At 44.9% G+C, this 24307-nt stretch overlaps 1 protein-coding gene across 4 annotated transcripts in view; it reads left to right on the top strand.

The window, feature by feature from the left end:
- The window catches only part of pard3ba (par-3 family cell polarity regulator beta a), a 184761-nt gene that overhangs the window by 91931 nt on the left and 68523 nt on the right, over positions 1 to 24307 (top strand). For all 4 annotated transcript variants that reach the window (XM_036983066.2, XM_036983071.2, XM_036983070.2 and 1 more), the window contains 5 exons: positions 820 to 1005; positions 3810 to 4001; positions 13872 to 14031; positions 19616 to 19751; positions 20713 to 20831. In XM_036983066.2, the coding sequence (XP_036838961.2) occupies positions 820 to 1005; positions 3810 to 4001; positions 13872 to 14031; positions 19616 to 19751; positions 20713 to 20831 (793 nt within the window). The remainder of the gene's footprint in view (positions 1 to 819; positions 1006 to 3809; positions 4002 to 13871; positions 14032 to 19615; positions 19752 to 20712; positions 20832 to 24307) is intronic.

The following is a 24307-nucleotide window of genomic DNA, read 5'->3' as shown; positions in this document are numbered from 1 at the left end:
TTTTTTCCTGACCTGCGTTGTTCGCTCTTCTCCTCACAGGAAAATAGGCCGGCGACGTGAAAGAGCCTCAAAGCACCTCTTTACAGGCCTGTTTCCCTGGTGACAAAACCCCAGCACCACTTTCTCTCTCACCGCTCTGTCATAATGACAGACATTTTTCTTTTGTCTCCATTTCTTTGTCTTCTCTTTCTTTCATTTGGTAGCCAATTCTCGCTCCCCGAACCACCGGGTCATTTTGTTCACGTTAAGAGTAGGAGGAAGGAGGAGAGAGAAAAGAGAGTGAATGGGAGAGTGGGTATCTCCAGGGATGGGTTATTACTTTTAAATGATCCCCCTGTCGCCCTCCCTCCATCGCTCTCAAGAAGGATGTATAAAAAGGTTATTATGTTTCCTTTTGAAATGGCACGCGCTCGGTCTGCCTTTCATGTTCAAATGGAGTTACCTCTCTGCCTCCCCCGTTCTCTCTTTCTCACCACCTGCTCCTTCTCGCTTCCCATCTTCTCCCTCTTTTTTTGTTGTTGTTCTTCCCTCCCCTGTTTTTCACCACCTTCGATCCGTAATGCAAATATCCCTCTTAATTTGTTTTGGTTTCTCTTTCTCCCTCAACCTCTCATCGCCTATTTTCTTTCGTCCTCTCCCCCCCCGTCATCCTCATTGGATGAGTTCTCACATCGATGAGGGGTTTCTCTTTCTGTGTCTGTCTATTTCACTCTCAGCATTGTATTTTTGAATTTGTATTGACTGCACTATGTTTGTTTCAATATCAAAAACAATCCCTCTCTCTGTCCTCCTCTCCATCCTTCTCTATCCCTCGCTCAGAAAGGGGAGGAGGCAAGCCCCCTGGTGCTGGAGGATGGGCGGGAGCAGCTGATGTTCGAGGTGCCCCTGAACGACACGGGCTCGGCCGGCCTGGGCATCAGCCTTAAGGGCAACAAGTCCCGGGAGAAGGGCGAGGACCTGGGCATCTTCATCAAGTCCATCATTCACGGAGGGGCCGCCTACAAGGTACAGGCGCAGGAATGAACTATCTGATGTGCTGTTTTTGCTTCCATCTCACTGTTTCTGTTCTCGGTCTGTCTCCAGTTTCTCTGTTGTCTGTCTTTTCCACTTTCCAATTCTCGCTCAGCTTGCTCTCTCTCGCTCTTTATCTCGTTCTGTCTCCATCTCCACCCTGGTTCCCTTTCTACTGTCTCTTTCCTTCCTTCTTCTGCTCTCTGTGCCATCTGTTTCTCTTTACTCTGTAAACCCCAATACTCAGCAGTCCTGCGCAGTCTGAAGCCCACATCGGTTTCAGTTCCCCCTGACCTTTGACCCCTGGTGACCCCATTGACCTCGTCCCTCTGGCAGTGTGCTCAGACTTTTGTGGATCGGAGTAGGGGCCCTTTCTAGCATCTTCCACTGAAGGGCACACTCCATCTCTGTAGTGACACTTGGAGTGGATAGACACTCTCTGAACTCCCCTGGTTCCCATCTTTTTCCACAGGTGTTGTGTCCCTGTGTAAATATGGTCTGCACTGGGAACAGGGTGATTAGGTACTTAAGCGATACTAGTACATCCGAGCATCGACGGAAGCCTCAAACTGGACTTATAAACTTGTCTCTGAGGTGTTTGGTATTTATGAGGATCTCCATTTCACAGTCCCTTTTGTGCAGCAAGGTATTCTTTTAGCTGTTGTTTAAAATCTGGTTTTATGGCTAGCTTGAGTTACCTGGTTTGGCAGAGAGTTCCGTGTAGTCATGGCTCTATTTAATACTGTGTTTTTCCCCAGCCTTTGTTCTGGACCTGGGGAATGTGAAGAGACCTCTGTTTCCGTGTCTTATGTTGTACCGATGAGTTTCCGAACTGTGTGCCAACTGCTTAAACAGACAGTTCGCTACCTTCAACACATCAATCCCTCGCACCAAGACCAATATTGATGCTGTCAATCTCTCCTTAACTTTGAGCCGGGAGAGATTGACATGCACGTTACTGACAATTGCCATCCGTGTCCATCAAGGCTTGATATGTGCTGCTTTGTTCTGGACCAAATGCAATTCACCTACAGTACCACTCAAAAGATTGGACACACCTACTCAGTCAAAGGAGTTTCTTTATTTGTACTATTTTCAACTTTGTATAATAATAGTGAGGACATAAAAACTATGAAATAACATGCATGGACTCATGTAGAAACCAAAAAAGGGTTAAACAAATAAAAATATATTTATATTTTAGGTTCTTTAAAGTAGCCACCCTTTGCATTGATGACAGCTTTGCACACTCTTGACATTCTCTCAACCAGCTTCATTCTCTCAACCAGCTTCATTATCCAAAAGTCTTGAAGGAGTTCCCACATGCTGAGCACTTGTTGGCTGCTTTTCCCATCTCAAATCTCTAATGAACTTATCCTCTGCAGCAGAGGCAACTTGAAGGAGTAGGTGTGTCCAAACGTTTGACTGTTACTGTATGTCCCTCCACACATCTGGACAGTAATCCAGGTGCGACTGAACTAGGGCCTGCAGAACAACGCCCTATCATGGACAGACCTCTTCCCATTTTATGTTTTGACTATGACAGCTTGGCCGTTACTCCCTCTATCCTCCATATCCTCTTCTGGTTGCCTTCTCAAAGAGTCTCAGTCCAACCCTTTTTTTCAAAAACAATCAACAGGGAAAAGGGAAGATTGAGAGACCGAGAGAGATTTAAGAAAAAAAAGAAAGGCCAACTTGGAGTGAAAGAAAGTAGAGATATTTTAGCATAAATTGAAAGTGCGTATGTGTGGGGGGCCGAGGTGTTGTGTGCGCGTCTCTCTCTCTCTTCTTGTGTGTTGCCTGTTGTCGCAGGCCCCCTCCCTGCGCTGTGTGTGTGTGTGTGTGTGAATGCTAATTAAAAACTCTTAAGAGGCTAGCTAATGAGCGTGTGCAGGGAGGGCTGAGACGCTCTGTCTGTCCCCAGTGTCTCTCTCTCTGGCAGTCACAGTCTCTCTACAGGCAGCCAGGGGAGGAGAAGCCACAGCCTCACACTGAAACTGGGACCTAACCCCAATTCTGACAGTGTTTGTGTGTGTGGAGGTGGGGGTTACTATCCTTGTGGGGACTAGAAGTCATGTAGAAGTCAGTTTCCTTGTGGGGACCAGAAGTGGGGACATTTTCTTAGGGGTTAGGGGTTAATTTATTTATATATATTTTTATTTAACCTTTATTTAACTTTAGGGTTACAATTACGGTTAGGTTTAGAATTGGGGTTACGTTTGGTGTTAAGGTTAGGAAAAATTGGATTTGAAATGGGATTCAATTATTTAACCCCACAAGTATTGTGAAACAAACGTGTGTTTGTGCTTGTCTTTCTAGGTGTGTTTGTGCATGTGCGCTTGCTCGCACACGTGTGATTCTGTGTGTGTGTGGGCTTCTGCTTGCCCATACGTAGTGTGTTTCTTGGGAATTGTGTGTGATCTGATAGGATCAGAAGGTTATTGGCGGTGTGAGAGGTCAGGGCCTGGCGGGGGCTGCTTAATGACTGAGGTCAGAGGTCAGTGGTGACTAATGGCGTGATGGGGCTGGTGGGCACTAAGGACTATTTAGTACCTCTGGCCATGTCTCTGTGTTTCAGTGTCTGTCTCTCCCTCACTCGCTCTCTCAGATCTACAGGTGTGTCTTGGTCTGTAGTAGCTGCTACATACAAATGTTCTCCCTCTCTCTCCAACTCCTTGTCTCTCTCTTTCTCTCTCCTTCTTAATCTCTCCATACCTCTTTCTCTCCCTCTCACTCTATCATTGTTCCTACCCCTCGCTCACTGCTCTCCACCATTTCCCACCGACTTTCCTCTCCAGGACGGCCGCCTGCGGGTCAACGACCAGCTGATTGCGGTGAACGGCGAGGCGCTGCTAGGCCGCTCCAACCACGTCGCCATGGAGACCCTACGCCACTCCATGTCCTTGGAGGGCAATGCCCGCGGCACCATCCAATTGGTGCTCCTCCGCCCCGCCCCCTCATCTGGCTCCGCCCACAACACCAACGCCCAGGTACGCTACCAACGGGACAACGATCACCGTGGTTCACTACTTCGCCGGCGAGCCTCTGACCCGAGGGGTCTCCGATACAGGCACAGATATATGCAGGGGTCAGCGCAAAGCTATACACTTAGTGATACACGCAGGTACACAATGCAAGGGAACTTGCGTAGTCAAACACTCGGTAACATACACGAACACACGCAAGGCGCAGCCCACAGCGAGGTACACAGCAGCACACACAGATACTCTGAAGGCCTGGTGCAGGTATACACACAGGAGAACACACACAGCTACACGGATGACACCATGCAGAAACACACACTCGGCAATGTGCCACACAGCCACACGACAGGCGACGTAAAGAGCAACGCGCACAAGTTTAGGTCCTTAGACGACAATGTCGACAGATACGCGCGGGAATGCACGCGCAGGCACACACCCGACACCATACACAGACCTATACGCAGCCACACACCCGACAACGTACACAGCCACACAAACCGTTCCACACACAGTCAAACGCATGACAACACACGCAGTCACACACGTAGCCACTCACCCGACAACATACACATCAGCAACACACATGCCTATGCAGAGAGCATAAGGGCGCTGACAGGGGCAATGTACGGTGACTTACACAGACACGCCAAAACACACCACTTAGACATAAACAGAAACGCACACGGATCCAACTACACACACAACCAGGACCTGAATCAACATCACCACCACAGGCTCTCGGGACTCTGAGAGAACACATACATGTTTGTGCGTGTATGTATGTATGTGTGTGTGTGTGTGTGTGTGTGTGTGTGTGTGTGTGTGTGTGTGTGTGTGTGTGTGCGTGCATTTATTGACATGTGTATTTCTGTGAGTGTGTGTGTGTGCAGCATTAACTCTTTCCCCTGCCCAAAACTGTTCCCTCTTCCCACAACGACCACCTTCATACAGGCAATGACTGTTAACTAAAACTCAGGAGAAAATGTCTGTGCACTACGTATGAATCTTTAATTGAGTGTTATTGATCATTATTAAAAAGTTACCACTCATTCTGCCGACAATAGTTGGGCACCAAAATGGCCACTGGTTGTTTCACTGTCTTCAAATCTTTGTCCGCAATGCTACTGACAATCTGGCAATATTGCCAATATCCCTGAAATGCTTTTTAAACCTATTCTGTTTCTTGTGTTTTACTAACTTATTTATTTACTTTCATTATTTTTTTTGTATCGTTCACCTGTCACCAGACCAGTCACTCAATGTTGTTGTTTTTAATCTCACAAAAAGTCCTTTGTTGAATAAAGAGTCTTCCTAAAGTCTTCCTCTTGCATGCTGTCTGTCTGTTTCACTGTGGTGGTGGTGGTGGTGATTCCCTGCTTTCTACTGGCTAGTACTCCTGTCCTCTCTCTTTATAAACCGCTCCATCTCTTTTTGGAATGATTTGTTTCTATCTTTCACTCTCTTTCTCTCTCGGGGCTTGTTCTTCTCTCTCTCTCCGCCGGGTATCGTCCCTATCCCCCCCCCCCCCCCCCCCCCCCCATACTGACCCCTAACACACAGTCAAGTGGCTCACTCAAGTCTCATCTAAACAGGCCAAAGAAGTTTGGAAAAAACATTTTTTTCCCCCCCGTTTAGGGATGATCACGTTTTCTACTATGGTAGTTTACTGTGCTGTCCTCGTTCTGTAAGTATATGCACTTCAGAATTCCACAGTCAGAAAAGGAAAAGCATTATATAAATGGTCTATAGCAATGTGACAGCAAAGCAGACTCATGGCAATATAATACAGACAGACTTTCCATACTCGGCTGTTGTTTTTTTGCACTAATACCAATTATTTACAAGGTTTTGTTACTGATTTGTACTCATTCTCAGTTAATAAAGACGTCAACGTTTGTGATGTTCTCTAGTGCAGTGGTTCCCAAACTGTGGGGAAACCTCAGTCTTGTTTTAAACGTGAAATTGTAGTAGTAGAATGCCTCAAAGGTGCAATTTGAAAATTGGGTAGTGTATCATCAGTTCCTCTTGTCATGTCAGTCATTGTATACCTTAGAGCTAGCTACAGTTGAAATTGGAAGTTTACATACACTTAGGTTGGAGTCATTAAAACTTGTTTTTCAACCACTCCACACATTTCTTGTTAACAAACTATAGTTTTGGCAAGTCGGTTAGGACATCTACCTTATGCATGACACAAGTCATTTTTCCAACAATTGTTTACAGATTATTTCACTTGTAATTCACTGTATCACAATTCCAGTGGGTCAGGAGTTTACATACACTAAGTTGACTATGCCTTTATACAGCTTGGAAAAGTCCAGAAAATGATGTCATGGCTTTAGAAGCTCCTGATAGGGTAATTGACATAATTTGAGTCAATTGGAGGTGTACCTGTAAATGTATTTCAAGGCCTACCTTCAAACTCAGTGCCTCTTTGCTTGACATAGGAAAATCAAAAGAAATCAGCCAAGACCTCAGAAAAAAAATGTAGACCTCCAAGTCTGGTTCATCCTTGGGAGCAATTTCCAAACGCCTGAAGGTACCACGTTTATCTGTACAAACAATAGTACGCAAGTATAAACACCATGGGACCACGCAGCCGTCATACCGCTCATGAAGGAGACGCGTTCTGTCTCCTAGACATGAACGTACTTTGGTGTGAAAAGGGCAAATCAATCCCTGAATAACAGCAAAGGACCTTGTGAAGATGCTGGAGGAAACAGGTACAAAAGTATTATATCCACAGTAAAACGAGTCCTATATTGACATAACCTGAAAAGCTGCTCAGCTCCAAAACCGCCATAAAAAATCCAGACTATGGTTTGCAACTGCACATGGGGACAAAGATTGTACTTTTTGGAGAAATGTCCTCTGGTCTGATGAAACAAAAATAGAACTGTTTAGCCATAATGACCATTGTTATGTTTGGAGGAAAAAGGGGGAGGCTTGCAAGCCAAAGCACACCATCCCAACCGTGAAGCACAGGGGTGGCAGCATCATGTTGTGGGGGTGCTTTGCTGCAGGAGGGACTGGTGCACTTCACAAAATAGATGGAATCATGAGGAAGGGAAAATTATGTGGATATACTGAAGCAACATCTCAAGACATCAGTCAGGAAGTTAAAGCTTGGGTCTTCCGAATGGACAAGGACCCCAATACTTCCAAAGTTGTGGCTTAAGGACAATAAAGTCAAGGTATTAGAGTGGCCATCACAAAGCCCTGACATCAATCACATAGAAAATGTATGGGTAGAACTGAAAAAGTGTGTGCGAGCAAGGAGGCCTACAAACCTGACTCAGTTACACCAGCTCTGTCAGGAGGAATGGGCCAAAATTCATCCAACTTATTGTGGGAAGCTTGTGGAAGGCTACCTGAAACGTTTGACCCAAGTTAAGCAATTTAAAGGCAATGCTACCAAATACTAATTGAGTGTATGAAAACTTTTGACCCAATGGAAATGTGATGCAAGAAATAAAAGCTGAAATAAAATTCTCTCTACTATTATTCTGACATTTCACATTCTTAAAATAAAGTGGTGATCCTAACTGACTTAAGACCGGGACATTTTACTGGGATTAAATGTCAGGAATTGTGAGAAACTGAGTTTAAATGTATTTGGCTCAGGTGTATGTAAACTTCCCACTTCAACTGTGTCAGAAATGCCAAGATCAACTAGCCCATGGCACTTTAAAAAAGTTCTGTTTTTTTTAGATAGATTTATTTTTTTATTTTTTTTTTATTTCACCTTTATTTAACCAGGTAGGCTAGTTGAGAACAAGTTCTCATTTGCAACTGCGACCTGGCCAAGATAAGGCATAGCAGTGTGAACAGACAACACAGAGTTACACATGGAGTAAACAATTAACAAGTCAATAACACAGTAGAAAAAAGGGGAGTCTATATATACATTGTGTGCAAAAGGCATGAGAAGGTAGGCAAATAATTACAATTATGCAGATTAACACTGGCGTGATAAATGATCAGATGGTTATGTAAAGGTAGAGATAGAGATATTGGTGTGCAAAAGAGCAGAAAAATAAATAAATAAAAACAGTATGGTGATGAGGTAGGTGAAAATGGGTGGGCTATTTACCAATAGACTATGTACAGCTGCAGCGATCGGTTAGCTGCTCAGATAGCAGATGTTTGAAGTTGGTGAGGGAGATAAAAGTCTCCAACTTCAGCGATTTTTGCAATTCGTTCCAATCACAGGCAGCAGAGAACTGGAACGAAAGGCGGCCAAATGAGGTGTTGGCTTTAGGGATGATCAGTGAGATACACCTGCTGGAGCGCGTGCTACGGATGGGTGTTGCCATCGTAACCAGTGAACTGAGATAAGGCGGAGCTTTACCTAGCATGGACTTGTAGATGACCTGGAGCCAGTGGGTCTGGCGACGAATATGTAGCGAGGGCCAGCCGACTAGAGCATACAAGTCGCAGTGGTGGGTGGTATAAGGTGCTTTAGTGACAAAACGGATGGCACTGTGATAAACTGCATCCAGTTTGCTGAGTAGAGTGTTGGAAGCAATTTTGTAGATGACATCGCCGAAGTCGAGGATCGGTAGGATAGTCAGTTTTACTAGGGTAAGTTTGGCGGCGTGAGTGAAGGAGGCTTTGTTGCGGAATAGAAAGCCGACTCTTGATTTGATTTTCGATTGGAGATGTTTGATATGGGTCTGGAAGGAGAGTTTAGAGTCTAGCCAGACACCTAGGTACTTATAGATGTCCACATATTCAAGGTCGGAACCATCCAGGGTGGTGATGCTGGTCAGGCGTGCGGGTGCAGGCAGCGAACGGTTGAAAAGCATGCATTTGGTTTTACTAGCGTTTAAGAGCAGTTGGAGGCCACGGAAGGAGTGCTGTATGGCATTGAAGCTCGTTTGGAGGTTAGATAGCACAGTGTCCAAGGACGGGCCGGAAGTATATAGAATGGTGTCGTCTGCGTAGAGGTGGATCAGGGAATCGCCCGCAGCATGAGAAACATCATTGATATATACAGAGAAAAGAGTCGGCCCGAGAATTGAACCCTGTGGCACCCCCATAGAGACTGCCAGAGGACCGGACAGCATGCCCTCCGATTTGACACACTGAACTCTGTCTGCAAAGTAATTGGTGAACCAGGCAAGGCAGTCATCCGAAAAACCGAGGCTACTGAGTCTGCCGATAAGAATACGGTGATTGACAGAGTCGAAAGCCTTGGCAAGGTCTATGAAGACGGCTGCACAGTACTGTCTTTTATCGATGGCGGTTATGATATCGTTTAGTACCTTGAGCGTGGCTGAGGTACACCCGTGACCGGCTCGGAAACCAGATTGCACAGCGGAGAAGGTACGGTGGGATTCAAGATGGTCAGTGATCTGTTTGTTGACTTGGCTTTCGAAGACCTTAGATAGGCAGGGCAGGATGGATATTGGTCTGTAACAGTTTGGGTCCAGGGTGTCGCCCCCTTTGAAGAGGGGGATGACTGCGGCAGCTTTCCAATCCTTGGGGATCTCAGACGATATGAAAGAGAGGTTGAACAGGCTGGTAATAGGGGTTGCGACAATGGCGGCGGATAGTTTCAGGAATAGAGGGTCCAGATTGTCAAGCCCAGCTGATTTGTACGGGTCCAGGTTTTGCAGCTCTTTCAGAACATCTGCTATCTGGATTTGGGTAAAGGAGAACCTGGAGAGGCTTGGGCGAGTAGCTGCGGGGGGGGGGGAGCTGTTTGACGAGGTTGGAGTAGCCAGGCGGAAGGCATGGCCAGCCGTTGAGAAATGCTTGTTGAAGTTTTCGATAATCATGGATTTATCGGTGGTGACCGTGTTACCTAGCCTCAGTGCAGTGGGCAGCTGGGAGGAGGTGCTCTTGTTCTCCATGGACTTCACAGTGTCCCAGAACTTTTTGGAGTTGGAGCTACAGGATGCAAACTTCTGCCTGAAGAAGTTGGCTTTAGCTTTCCTGACTGACTGTGTGTATTGGTTCCTGACTTCCCTGAACAGTTGCATATCGCGGGGACTGTTCGATGTTAGTGCAGTCCGCCACAGGATGTTTTTGTGCTGGTCGAGGGCAGTCAGGTCTGGAGTGAACCAGGGGCTATATCTGTTCTTAGTTCTGCATTTTTTGAACGGAGCATGCTTATCTAAAATGGTGAGGAAGTTACTTTTAAAGAAAGACCAGGCATCCTCAACTGACGGGATGAGGTCAATGTCCTTCCAGGATACCCGGGCCAGGTCGATTAGAAAGGCCTGCTCACAGAAGTGTTTTAGGGAGCGTTTGACAGTGATGAGGGGTGGTCGTTTGACTGCGGCTCCATAGCGGATACAGGCAATGAGGCAGTGATCGCTGAGATCCTGGTTGAAGACAGCGGAGGTGTATTTGGAGGGCCAGTTGGTCAGGATGACGTCAATGAGGGTGCCCTTGTTTACAGAGTTAGGGTTGTACCTGGTGGGTTCCTTGATGATTTGAGTGAGATTGAGGGCATCTAGCTTAGATTGTAGGACTGCCGGGGTGTTAAGCATATCCCAGTTTAGGTCACCTAACAGAACAAACTCTGAAGCTAGATGGGGGGCGATCAATTCACAAATGGTGTCCAGGGCACAGCTGGGAGCTGAGGGGGGTCGGTAGCAGGCGGCAACAGTGAGAGACTTATTTCTGGCGAGAGTAATTTTCAAAATTAGTAGTTCGAACTGTTTGGGTATGGACCTGGAAAGTATGACATTACTTTGCAGGCTATCTCTGCAGTAGACTGCAACTCCTCCTCCTTTGGCAGTTCTATCTTGACGGAAGATGTTATAGTTGGGTATGGAAATCTCAGAATTTTTGGTGGCCTTCCTGAGCCAGGATTCAGACACGGCAAGGACATCAGGGTTAGCAGAGTGTGCTAGAGCAGTGAGTAAGACAAACTTAGGGAGGAGGCTTCTGATGTTGACATGCATGAAACCAAGGCTTTTTCGATCACAGAAGTCAACAAATGAGGGTGCCTGGGGACATGCAGGGCCTGGGTTTACCTCCACATCACCCGCGGAACAGAGAAGGAGTAGTATGAGGGTGCGGCTGAAGGCTATCAAAACTGGTCGCCTAGGGCGTTGGGGACAGAGAATAAGAGGAGCAGGTTTCTGGGCATGGTAGAATATATTCAGGGCATAATGCGCAAACAGGGGTATGGTGGGGTGCGGGTACAGCGGAGGTAAGCCCAGGCACTGGGTGATGATGAGAGAGGTTGTATCTCTGGACATGCTGGTTGTAATGGGTGAGGTCACCGCATGTGTGGGGGGTGGGACAAAGGAGGTAACAGGGGTATAAAGAGTGGAACTAGGGGCTCCATTGTAAACTAAAACAATGATAACTAACCTGCACAACAGTATACAAGGCATATTGACATTTGAGAAAGACATACAGCGAGGCATACAGTAATCACAGGTGTTGAATTGGGAGAGCTAGCTAAAACAGTAGGTGAGACAACAGCTAATCAGCTAGTTGTAATACACGTTAGACAATTTCTTTGCACCCCATGACAAAATGTGTAGAATTGCAGGAAATAAACATTAAACCTGCAAAATTATCTCCGCCAACAAGAGGGGTGTGAACAGTTTCTGTCAATCACAGTGCTTGTGCCCATAGACGTAGACGTGTCACGTGCGCACAGGTGGCGCGGGGTGTTCCCCAATGCTGGGAGGGGAGGCCCCCCCCGAGTGAAAACATTGTGAATCCCTGCCCTAGTGGACAGCTGCATCTTGGGTTATCACAACAGCCACTCAGAAGCAGTGTGAACCGTGACGGGGTAGCTATTGGTGAAGGAAGAAAGACTAGAAAAAAATGAACTATTGCGGTGTTAATGTCTGATGGTAGGGTATAATGGAGGGACAGGGTGGAGAATGAGATGAGACAGCAAGGGGTTATGGGATTAAATGGGTGTGACCAATGACCCTCCCCTTTTGTGTCCTCCTGTCAGTCTCTTTGGCCACAGCCCTTCTGGATGTCAGGCCTGAGGAAAGGGCAGTGGTGCAGTCTTAAGAAATTGCCATGGAAAAGTGTGTGTGTGGGTGCTCCCTCAGAGCCTGTAGAAAAATTGTATAACTGCCAGTGCAGTTCTCACTGCATATCGCCGTAGGCCTCAGCCTATGTTCACTCAGCAATCCACACACACACACATACACACACACACACTCACACTAGGTCTAATCTTATCAGACAATGAGACCCCAAGATGAAAGCCCAAAGCGTTGAGGGTAGCTCCAGGACCCCCACCTCTCTCTCTAACCCTACCAACTCAGAGGGGTGTTTCTCATATCCTCATTGTGTTGACCAGCAGGTTCTTATTGTTCTGTGGATTAGGAAGTGAGCTCCTCTCTGGCTGCTTTGATGGCTCTGCCTGGCTGTCAAAAACCCATGAGACAGATGGGTGGATGGATGGAGCGGTACTGTGTGTGTGGGTTGGGTGGGTGTTGAGCCATTCTGACAGACGAAGATGTGTGTGACAGTAATACATGTAAAGAGCCGTGGTTGCCGCTAATGATACCATTGGGAACGTGTGTGTGACTGCACGCAGGAACAAAAGCACAACGGACACCCCTCCCCAAAAGCCGAACTCACACACTGTGCTACCGAACGCACACAATTGAAAATCCCCTTTGATATGAGGATAATGGCTTAATGAAAGGAGTTAGCACATAGAGACTGTGAACGCATTACGCCACTATTGCTCATTACGTATAATGTGACAATGATGCAAAGCCCATAGCCACACACCCACAGAGTTGGAGAGAGACAGGGTGTGGGTGATTTTGTGTCTATCCATTTATCTGTGTGTGTGTGTGTGTGTGTGTGACGGCTGTAGATCCCACCACACCATTGCTCTCAAAGGAGAGGCTTTCATCTTTTATCTACAGTACGTCTCACTCTGCCACCAGCCCTCTCTATCTGTCTGGTTGCATCCCAAATGGCATCCTATTCCCTACGTAGTGCACTACTTTTGACCGAGGCCAATAGGGTGCCATTTGGGATGCCGCCTCTATCTGCTTCTCCATCTGCTCCTCTGTGGCGGTGGAGACTGTCCGATAACATGCCTGTCGTCAGCATGAGGGATTAACGTAATTACTCCATTTCCAACCCTCAACCAATCAGCGAGTCTCAGTGGTGATACTGTCCTCTTACTGATGAAGCACACTCAAAACACAATGTCAGCCAATGGGAAGCTGTCTGTTATGATTTCAATATGAATTAGGTAGAGTTTGTGCACAGTGCATTAGGTCGAGTTTGTGTATAGTGCGTTGATACTGTGCAATAGCCGTTGTTGACGCTGATACTATAAACATGCGAGCCAGTGCATGCTATTGCCAGATAAGCTTGAAAATCGATCGACTCAATAAGTGATTTGATTACTTCCTGAGGTCTCCCATGTGCATGAGGAAGATTCAGGCTGAAGTCAATGGAAGAGTGGCACATTCTTATTCACTGGCGTGTTGAGGGTCTCGGTTTTCAAGCTTCTCTGACGCTAGCCCACTATGGCTCGAACGGAAATAGAACGTTAGTGGGTTAGTCGGCTACTGTGTCTCCGGCTGTAGTCATAGATATAGTGCTCTGATACTCAAAGATATTCTATGATCGTAAGTACACTTCAACACAACATATGGGCATCTATACTATGCACTTATTTTCCCCATAACTTTTCAATTAAGGAGCACGTATATATATTTTTCTCACTCAATGATTTAATGACCAGTGTCATCCTTCACATATTTTACATGCACCTCTCACATGAAAACCTAAAAACACATTTGATGTGCATCCAATGTAGGAAAAACTCTGGGTCATTCCAAATCAAGTGATCAGGAATAAACTCTAGGCCCTAATGCAATTCACTGACCTCTGCTCCTCTCCCCCTGGCTGTGACAGGAGAGCCAAGAGGCGGCTAGCCACCATGTCCTAGACGGCCCCTCCGGAACTCCGGCTCAAGCTGCAGCCCTGGTGTCCCACCACCACAGCAACGGCCCCAGCCCCAAGCCGCCCAGCCAGCCGCACATGGTCCCCAACAACATCTACTCCAGCTTTAGAGGTGCGAGGACACAGTAGGGCCTGAACTAGAGAAGAAATGGACACACTCATAGTGGTGCTTGACTTACACACACACAGATGAATATAGTACACACACACACACACACACACACAAACAAACATTCACACTTGCTTTTTAAAAAAACAAACATTGTACAGCGTCTTAATCACAACTGTTATATACACTGAACAAAAATATAAACACAACGTGTAAAGTGTTGGTCCCATGATTCATGAGCTGAAATGTTCCATACCCACAATTTTTTTTTACATTTTGTGCACAAATTTGTTTACAGGCATGTTAGTGAGCATTTCTCCTTAGCCAAGATAATCCATCCACCTGGCAGGTGTGGCATATCAAGAATCTGATTAAACAGCTTGATCATTGCACAGGTGCACCTTAGGCCTTAGGCCACTCTAAAATGTGCAGTTTTGTCAAAAGTCCTACATATGGATCAAGTTTTGAAGGAGATTGTAATTGGCATAAGCCCCCTCCGTCGTTTTAGAGAATTTGGCAGTAAGTCCAACCGGCCTCACAACACCAGACCACGTGTATGGCATCATGTGGGCGAGCGGTTTGCTGATTTAAACTTTGAACAAGTTGCCCCATAGTGGCAGTGGGGTTATGGGCAGGCATAAACTATGGACAACGAACACACTTGCATTGTATCAATGGCAATTTGAATGCACAGAGATTCCGTGTTTTGTTGTGTATGTATGTGTGTGTTGTGTGTACATTATATATACACTACCATTCAAAAGTTTGGGATCACTTAGAAATATCCTTGTTTTTTTAAGAAAAGCACATTTTATGTCCATTTAACATAAAATTGTTCTGAAATACAGTGTAGACATTGTTATTGTTGTAAATGACTATTGTAGCTGGAAACGGCAGATTTTTAAAATTGAATATCTAAATAGGCGTACAGAGGCCCATTATAAGCAACCATCACTCTTGTGTTCCAATGGCACGTTGTGTTAGCTAATCCAAGTTTATAATTTTAAAAGGCTAATAAATCATTAGAAAACCTTTTTGCATATACGTTAGCGCAGCTGAAAACTGTTGTCCTCATTAAAGAAGCAATAAAACTGGCCTTCTTTAGACTAGTTGAGTCTATGGCGCATCAGCATTTGTGGGTTCGATTACAGGCTCAAAATGGCCAGAAACAAATAACTTTATTCTGAAACTCGTCAGTCTATTCTTGTTCTGAGAAATTAAGGCTAGTCCATGCGAGCAATAGCCAAGAAACTGAAAATCTCGTACAACGCTGTGTACTACTCCCTTCAAATGTATTTATATAGCCCTTCGTACATCAGCTGATATCTCAAAGTGCTGTACAGAAACCCAGCCTAAAACCCCAAACAGCAAGCAATGCAGGTGTAGAAGCATGGTGGCTAGGAAAAACTCAATAGAAAGGCCAAAACCTAGGAAAAACCCTAGAGAGGAACCAGGCTATGAGGGGTGGCCAGTCCTCTTCTGGCTGTGCCGGTGGAGATTATAACAGAACATGGCCAAGATGTTCAAAAGTTCAAAAATGACCAGCATGGTCAAATAATAATAATCACAGTAGCGTGTCGAGGGTGCAACAGGTCAGCACCTCTAATATTCCTGCTGTCTCTAGAGAGTTGAAAACAGCAGGTCTGGGACAGGTAGCACGTACGATGAACAGGTCAGGGTTCCATAGCAGCATGCAGAACAGTTTAAACTGGAGCAGCAGCACGGCCAGGTGGACTGGGGACAGCAAGGAGTCATCATGCCAGGTAGTCCTGAGGCATGGTCCTAGGGCTCGGGTCCTCCGAAAGAGAGTGAGTGAGTGAGTGAACTTAAATTCACACAGCACACCAGATAAGACGGGAGAAATACTCCAGATATAACAGATTGACCCTAGCCCCCCGACACATAAACTACTGCAGCATAAATACTGGAGGCTGAGACACTGTGGCCCCATCGAATATACCCCCGGACAGGGCCAAACAGGCAGGAAATAACCCCACCCACTTTGCCAAAGCACAGCCCCCACACCACTAGAGGTATATCTTCAACCATCAACTTACCACCCTGAGACCAGGCCGAGTATAGCCCATAAAGATCTCCGCCACGGCACAGCCCAAGGGGGGGCGCCAACCCAGACAGGAAGACCACGTCAGTGACTCAACCCACTCAAGTGACGCACCCCTCCTAGGGACGGCATAGAAGAGCACCAATAAGCCAGTGACTCAGCCCCAGTAATAGGGTTAGAGGCAGAGAATCCCAGTGGAGAGAGGGGAACCGGCCACGCTAAACTCAATCATATGACCCACTGAAGAGATGAGTCTTCAGTAAAGACTTAAAGGTTGAGACCGAGTCTGCGTCTCTCACATGGGTAGTCAGACCATTCCATGAAAATGGAGCTCTATAGGAGAAAGCCCTGCCTCCATCTGCTTGCTTAGAAATTCTAGTGACAATTAGGAGGCCTGTGTCTTGTGACCGTAGCGTACGTGTAGGTATGTACGGCAGGACCAATGCTTTGTAGGTTAGCAGTAAAACCTTGAAATCAGCCCTTGCCTTAACAGGAAGCCAGTGTAGGGAGGCTAGCACTGGAGTAATATGATACATTTTTTGGGTTCTAGTCAGGATTCTAGCAGACGTATTTAGCACTAACTGAAGTTTATTTAGTGTTTTATCCGGGTAGCCGGAAAGTAGAGCATTGCAGTAGTCTAACCTAGAAGTAACAAAAGCATGGATGAATTTTTCTGCATAATTTTTGGACAGAAAATTTCTGATTGTTGCAATGTTACGTAGATGGAAAAAAGCTGTCTTGATATGTCTTGTCTTGATATGTTTGTCAAAAGAGAGATCAGGGTCCAGAGTAACGCCGAGGTCCTTCACAGTTTTATTTGAGACAACTGTACAACTATCAAGATTAATTGTCAGATTCAACAGAAGATCTCTTTGTTTCTTGGGACCTAGAACAAGCATCTCTGTTTTGTCCAAGTTTAAAAGTAGAAAGTTTGCAGCCATCCACTTTCTTATGTCTGAAACACAGGCTTCCAGTGAGGGCAATTTTGGGGCTTCACCATGTTTCATTGAAATGTAGAGCTGTGTGTCATCCGCATAGCAGTGAAAGTTAACATGATGTTTTCGAATGACATCCCAAAGAGGTCAAATATATATAGTGAAAACAATAGTGGTCCTAAAACGGAACCTTGAGGAACACCAAAATGTACAGTTGATTTGTCAAAAAACAAACCATCCACAGAGACAAACTGATATCTTTCTGACAGATAAGATCTAAACCAGGCCAGAACTTGTCCGTGTAGACCAATATGGGTTTCCAACCCTTCACAGAACGGTGCAAACTGGCTCTAACCAGAATAGAAAGAGTGGGAGGCACCGGTGCACAACTGAGCAAGAGAACAAGTCTATTAGTGTCTAGTTTGAGAAAAAGACGCCTCACAGCTGGTAGCTTCATTAAATCGTACCTGCAGAACACCAGTTTCAACATCAACAATGAAGAGGCGTCTCCGAGATGCTGGCCTTCTAGGCAGAGTTGCAAAGAAAAAGTCTTACCTCAGACTGGCCAATAAAAAGAAAAGATTAAGATGGGCAAAAGAATACATACACTGAACAGAGGAAGATTGGAAAAAAGTGTAATGGACAGACTAATCTAAGTTTGAGGTGTTCGGACCACAAAGAAGAACATTCGTGAGACTTAGAAAAAATGAAAATATGCTGGAGGGCTGCTTGACGCCATCTGTCAAGCATAGTGGAGGCAATGTGATGGTCTGGGGATGCTTTGGTGTTGGTAAAGTGGGAGATTTGTACAGGGTAAAAAGGATTGTGACGGAAGGCAGGCTATCACTCCATTTTGCAACGCTATGCCATACCCTGTCGACGGCACTTAATTCGAGACAATTTCCTCCAACAGGACAATGACCAAAAACACAGCTCCAAACTATGCAATAACTATTTAGTGAGAAAGCAGTCAGCTGGTATTCTGTCTATAATGGAGTGGCCAGCACAGTCACCGGATCTCAACCCTATTCAGATGTTGTAGGAGCAGCTTGACCGTATGTTACATCAGAAGTGCCCATCAAGCCAATCCAACTTGTGGGATTTTCTATTTGAGATTCTTCAAAGTAGCCACCCTTTGCCTTGATGACAGCTTTGCACACACTCTTGGCAAAATATATTTTGATTTGTTTAACACTTTCTTTTGTCACTACATGATTCCATATGTGTTGTTTCATAGTTTTTGATCTCTTCACTATTATTCTACAATGTAGAAAATAGTACAAATGAAGAAAAACCCTGCAATGAGCAGGTGTGACCAAACTTTTGACTGTGTGTGTGTGTCTGTGTATTTATATCATCACAGCTTTGAACCACCACATCTCCTCATGACCAACCACATACTACAAACATTATGCCTGCTGTTTGCAAATGTACCATTCCATTTCCCTTTTATACTTAACTTCATCTGCGCCTATTTATAGAGGGGGGGGGGGCTCATTAGCCATGTTTTTCCCTGTACGTATCTCCCTCGCTTTCATGTGCAAAGTTCTGACCTTGGAATCATTACGCTGATGAAATGGCTTCTAAGTGGGCCGGATTTGCATACGGACTATTGTGCGAGCAGCAGAAGTGAGGACTGCAAACTGTTTTACATGTATTATTTGGCTTTTTTTCTTTACCTCCCCGGAGAGTGCAGGGAGCCCACACGAAGCCTGTGCTTTCAGAGGAAGCACTTTGGAAATGGAAATACAGAAGTGACTTTTTGCTGTGGCAGTGTGCGAGGTATTGTCGTGTGTAGTCAGTCGTACCTCGTGGAAATGCTCACAACATTATACGGGCTTAACTTTTATCCACTGATATTCACGTACTGCTCAATTTGACACACTTTCGACATATATCGCTGTGGCTTGTCACTCTCCTACTCTAACTGACTTAGGGGGGTGTTTGTGTGCTGTGTTTGTATGTGTTCTGTACATGTTTCATGTGGCGTACAGAGTTGTGTGTGTGTGTGTGTGGGTGCGCACGCAGTTGGAAATCCATCCCTCAATACCGTTTGCCTCTGTCAGATGATTGAGTGTGTGTGTCACTGCATCACTGTCCTAGGCAGGCAGTCTTACAGACAGCTAGCATTGACACAGCTTCCAACGCAATGGCTGTATACCAGAAGTATTGCACTATATAGGAAATAGGGTACCATTTGGGACACATCCAATGCCTCCTGTCTCAGTGGCCCTTCAGGAAGGAAAGACGACTGCTTTAGTTCTAGCCAGAGGAAGATATATTTTCTCTATAACTGGACTATCACTTTGGCCACGTGATCCTGCATTTACATGGCACAGACCTTCTTCGTGTGTCTGAGATTTCATGTGTGCTTGACACGGTAGTATTGGAGTAGAAGTTGCCTGTCAGCTCTGATCTAGGTTCAGCTTAACCGCCCTCAATCCTAACTGTAGTCTTTAGGGCGATAGCCTCAAAACTGACCTTAGATGAAACACTCCGTCCTACTCTATTAAAGGCGCTCGTCACTGGTGGAATTTCTGATTGATGTGTGTCTGCCTGTGCTGTTTGTCCCCATCCTCTCCCAATCCAGCTCCTCCCACGAATGGTGGCCACGCCCATTACGAGGAAGAGGAGGAAATGGAGGAGGATTTCCCCTCGCCGCCTTCGCCTGGCTGCATGGAGGAGATGAACGCTAAACTTCAATACACAACACATCCTCACCGGAGGTAATTACACTGTGGCCCCGTTTTGAATTCCAGACCAGGTCAAAAGTAGTGCACTACATGGGGGATAGATTGCCATTTGGGACGCATTCCTTAAAGGGGTGCGTGCGCAACTCAATATTAGGAAGGTGTTCCTAATGTTTGGAGTAGTCAGCGTATTTAGCTTATGTTGTTGAACGCTGATATTCGGGATCATATTTAGAGTTATTATACCAGTAAATTTGTATTCATGGGGAATGTTGTAAACGCACTCAAAAGTCACATTTGTTGTCAGCCAAGGACGCATTTGTTTTTTACAAAGCTATTTCACTATCATTATGGATAATGAGTTATGAATAATGTTGAGTGAGAAAGTTAGAGGAAAAAAGGGCGGCAGGTAGCCTAGTGGTTAGAGCGTTGGGCCAGTAACCGAAAGGCTATCTTTGTAAATAAGAATTTGTTCTTAACTGACTTGCCTAGTTAAATAAAGGTTGTTTAAATTTCATTTAAATGTTGTGCTAGAGGTGATTACAATCCTCTAACTGCTAGTGTGTTCCGAAGTTAGGTGGTGTCCGATGTTGGGGGGGGGGAATGATCTAATACATTGGAACATGTGTAAGATTAGTATACATGCTTGGAAATATGTTTCCCCTATATTCATTTAGGTGGCCCACTGCTGCTATATGTTTGCCACCGGGACAAAAAATATTTTGTAGATGTTGTATAATAATTTTTGCCAAGACGTGCTTTTAAATGGACTGTCGTTGGCTCAATGACTGGCAGTCTATGGAAACCGCTACAATGGTATTGCTCTAATGCTAGTAGCATGACCATCCTTGCCAACACTGCTGGAAAATAAACAACACCAAGTATATTTACATAAAATACCCTATAAACGAGTTAAACATTAAAATAGGACATAACAAAAGCACAGGCTACAATGTTAGCAGTGTTGATTATAACTTTGTATATTTAATTTTCTCAGCGAGTGGAACAAGGCCCCCACGATTCCTGAGGGTCACCTTCACCCGGACACACAGACGGCACAACAACCCGGGCAGACTGACAACCCTCAGACAAGGAACTCTAAGAGCATGGACCTGGGTGAGTTCACACATGCACACAGTGTTGGACGAGCACACAGTGTTGCACGCGAACACAGTCCAATATGGAGGGATTTCAGTGCCAACAGAGATTGTATTTGAATTCCATAGTTTTTAATTGGTATTAAAAATGTGAATTTGAATTTATATATATATATTTTTTTTATTGGTAATGCACAAATTGAATAATTTCATTCATAAATTCAATATTGTATTTTCTGATTTGAAACTGACTGGAATGAGTATTGCATTCAGTTTAAAAATCACATTTCAAAAAATAGTTGTGTATTGAATTTCAGTATGGTAGATATTGCTTTCATGATCTGTTTCAAGTGTTCAAACTATAATTTCAAGTTTACCAACGTTTCATACAGTGCCTTGCATAAGTATTCACACCCCTTAGATTTCTACACATTTTATACACATTTTACTGTATAAACATATACACTGAACAAAATATTAACTTAACATGTAAAGTATTAGTTTCATGAGCTGAAATTAAAGATCCCAGAAATTATCCATACCCAGAAAAAAATAACTTCTTTCAAATTTTGTGCACAAATGTGTTTACATCCCGGTTAGTGAACATTTCTCATTTGCCAAGATAATCCATCCACCTGACAGGTGTGGCATACTAACAATCTGATTAAACAGCTCGATCATTACACAGGTCCACCTTGTGCTGGGAACAGTAAGAGACCACTATAAAATGTGCGGTTTTGTCACAAAACACAATGCTAAAGATGTCTCAAGTTTTGAGGGAGTGTGCAGTTGGCACGCTGACTGCAGGAATGTCCACCAGAGCTATTGCCAGAGAATGTAATGTTAATTTCTCTACCATAAGCCACCTACAACATCATTTTAGAGAATTTGTCAGTATGTCCAACCGGCCTCACTACCCTAGACCATGTGAATGGCGTGTGGGTGAGCGGTTTGCTGACGTCAATGTTGTGAACAGCGTTCCCGATAGTAGCGGTGGGGTTATGCTATGGGCAAGCAAAACCTACAGACAAGGAGCACAACTGCATTTTATCGATGGCAGTTTGAATGCACAAAAATACCGTGCCGAGATCCTGAGGCCTATATATATATATTTTTTTTTTTAAGGTGTCTGAGATCAACAAATGCATATGTCTTCCCAGTCTTGAAATCCATAGATTAGGGACTATTGAATTTATTTCAAATGACTGATTTCCTCATATGAACACTCACTCAGTAAAATCTATGAAATTGTTACATGTTGTGTTTATTTTCTGTTGGTTAAGGGCTTGTAAGTAAGCATTTCACTGTCAGGTCTACTACACCTGTTGTGTGTCAAATATAATTTTATTTTATTGGAAATACAATTTGATTTGATATACAGTACCAGTCAAAAGTTTGGACACACCTACTCATTCAAGGGTTTTTCTTTATTTTACTATTTTAGTGAAGACCTCAAAACTATGAAATAACACATGGAATCATGTAGTAACCAAAAAAGGGTTCTTCAAAGTAGCCACTTTGCCTTGATAACAGCTTTTCACACTCTTGGCATTCTCTCAACCAGCTTCAGTCTTAAAGTAGTACCTACATATGCTGAGCAGTTGTTGGCTGCTTTTCCTTCACTCTGCAGTCCTCATCCCAAACCATCTAAATGTTCTATATTTTTTTAATAAGAAGAATTCATAATAAGTATATGTATTCAACTTAACAAATCACATAAGTTACATGGACTACCTCTGTATGAAATAATAGAGGTTGACATGACCCTTCCACTGTCCACCGTGCATGCAACATCTGTAAGTTCCCTAGTGAAGTATTGAATTTCAAGCACAGATTCAACATTATTATCACATGGGCCCATTGGAATGGTTTCCTAATGCTATGTTAACACACACACGACCATGAAGGGTTTGCCAATTTAAAAAAAAAATATATATATATATATATATATATATATATATAGTAGTCGGCCCGAAAGTAGTCGGCCCCCTTGAACTTTGCGACCTTTTGCCACATTTCAGGCTTCAAACATAAAGATATAAAACTGTATTTTTTTGTGAAGTATCAACAACAAGTGGGACACAATCATGAAGTGGAACGACATTTATTGGATATTTCAAACTTTTTTAACAAATCAAAAACTGAAAAATTGGGCGTGCAAAATTATTCAGCCCCTTTACTTTCAGTGCAGCAAACTCCCTCCAGAAGTTCAGTGAGGATCTCTGAATGATCCAATGTTGACCTAAATGACTAATGATGATAAATACAATCCACCTGTGTGTAATCAAGTCTCCGTATAAATGCACCTGCACTGTGATAGTCTCAGAGGTCCGTTAAAAGCGCAGAGAGCATCATGAAGAACAAGGAACACACCAGGCAGGTCCGAGATACTGTTGTGAAGAAGTTTAAAGCCGGATTTGGATACAACAAGATTTCCCAAGCTTTAAATATCCCAAGGAGCACTGTGCAAGCGATAATATTGAAATGGAAGGCCTGAAATGTGGCAAAAGGTCGCAAAGTTCAAGGGGGCCGAATACTTTCGCAAGGCACTGTATATTAACTCAGCAAAAAACCGTCCCAGACCATGACGGACCCTTCAAATCGATCCCGCTCCAGAGGACAAGCCTCAGTGTAATGCTCATTCCTTCGACGATAAACGTGAATCCGACCATCACCCCTGGTGAGACAAAACAGTGACTCGCCAGTGGAGAGTACTTTTTGCTAGTCCTGTCTGGTCCAGCAACGGTGGGTTTGTGCCCACAGGTGATATTGTTGCCAGTGATGTGTGGTGAGGACCTGCCTTACAATAGGCCTACAAGACCTCAGTCCAGCCTCTCTCAGCCTATTGCGGACAGTCTGAGCACTGATGGAGGGATTGTGCATTCCTGGTGTAACTCGGCCAATAGTTGTTGCCATCCTGTACCTGTCCCGCAGGTGTGATGTACCGATCCTGTGCAGGTGTTGAGTTTATATATATTTTTTGTGTATTTCTCTCCCAATTTAATTTCTGATCTTGTCTCATCGCTGTAATTTCCCAACGGGCTCGAGAGAGAGAGAGAGAGAGAGAGGCGAAGGTCGAGTTGTTCGTCCTTCGAAACATAACCCGCCAAACTGCGCTCCTTAACACCCGCCCGTTTAACCTGGAAGGCAGCTGCACCAATGTGTTGGAAGAAACACACCGAAGTCAGCCTGCAGGCGCCCGGCATGCCACAAGGAGTCGCTAGAGCGCGATGAGCCAAGTAAAGCAACCCCCTTGCCAAACCCTCCCCTATCCCGGGCGACGCTGGGCCAATTGTGCGCCGCCCTATGGGACTCCCTGTCACGGCCAGTTGTGACACAGCCTGGGATCAAACCCGGATCTGTAGTGACCCCTCAAGCACGGCGACGCAGTGCCTTAGACCGCTGCGCCACTTGGGAGGCCTGACCTTTTCAAGTCAACGGTTCCTGAACGAGACTGTCTAGTCAGTCTAGCACTGCTCTGTGTGCGTGCATATG

This window comes from Oncorhynchus mykiss, chromosome 7 (genome assembly GCF_057628025.1).
Source record: "Oncorhynchus mykiss isolate SJ-2025 chromosome 7, ASM5762802v1, whole genome shotgun sequence".
NCBI classification, from domain to species: Eukaryota; Metazoa; Chordata; class Actinopteri; order Salmoniformes; family Salmonidae; genus Oncorhynchus; species Oncorhynchus mykiss.
The sequence above is the reverse complement of the archived record's forward strand: the minus strand, read 5'-3'. Positions and strand labels throughout refer to the sequence as shown.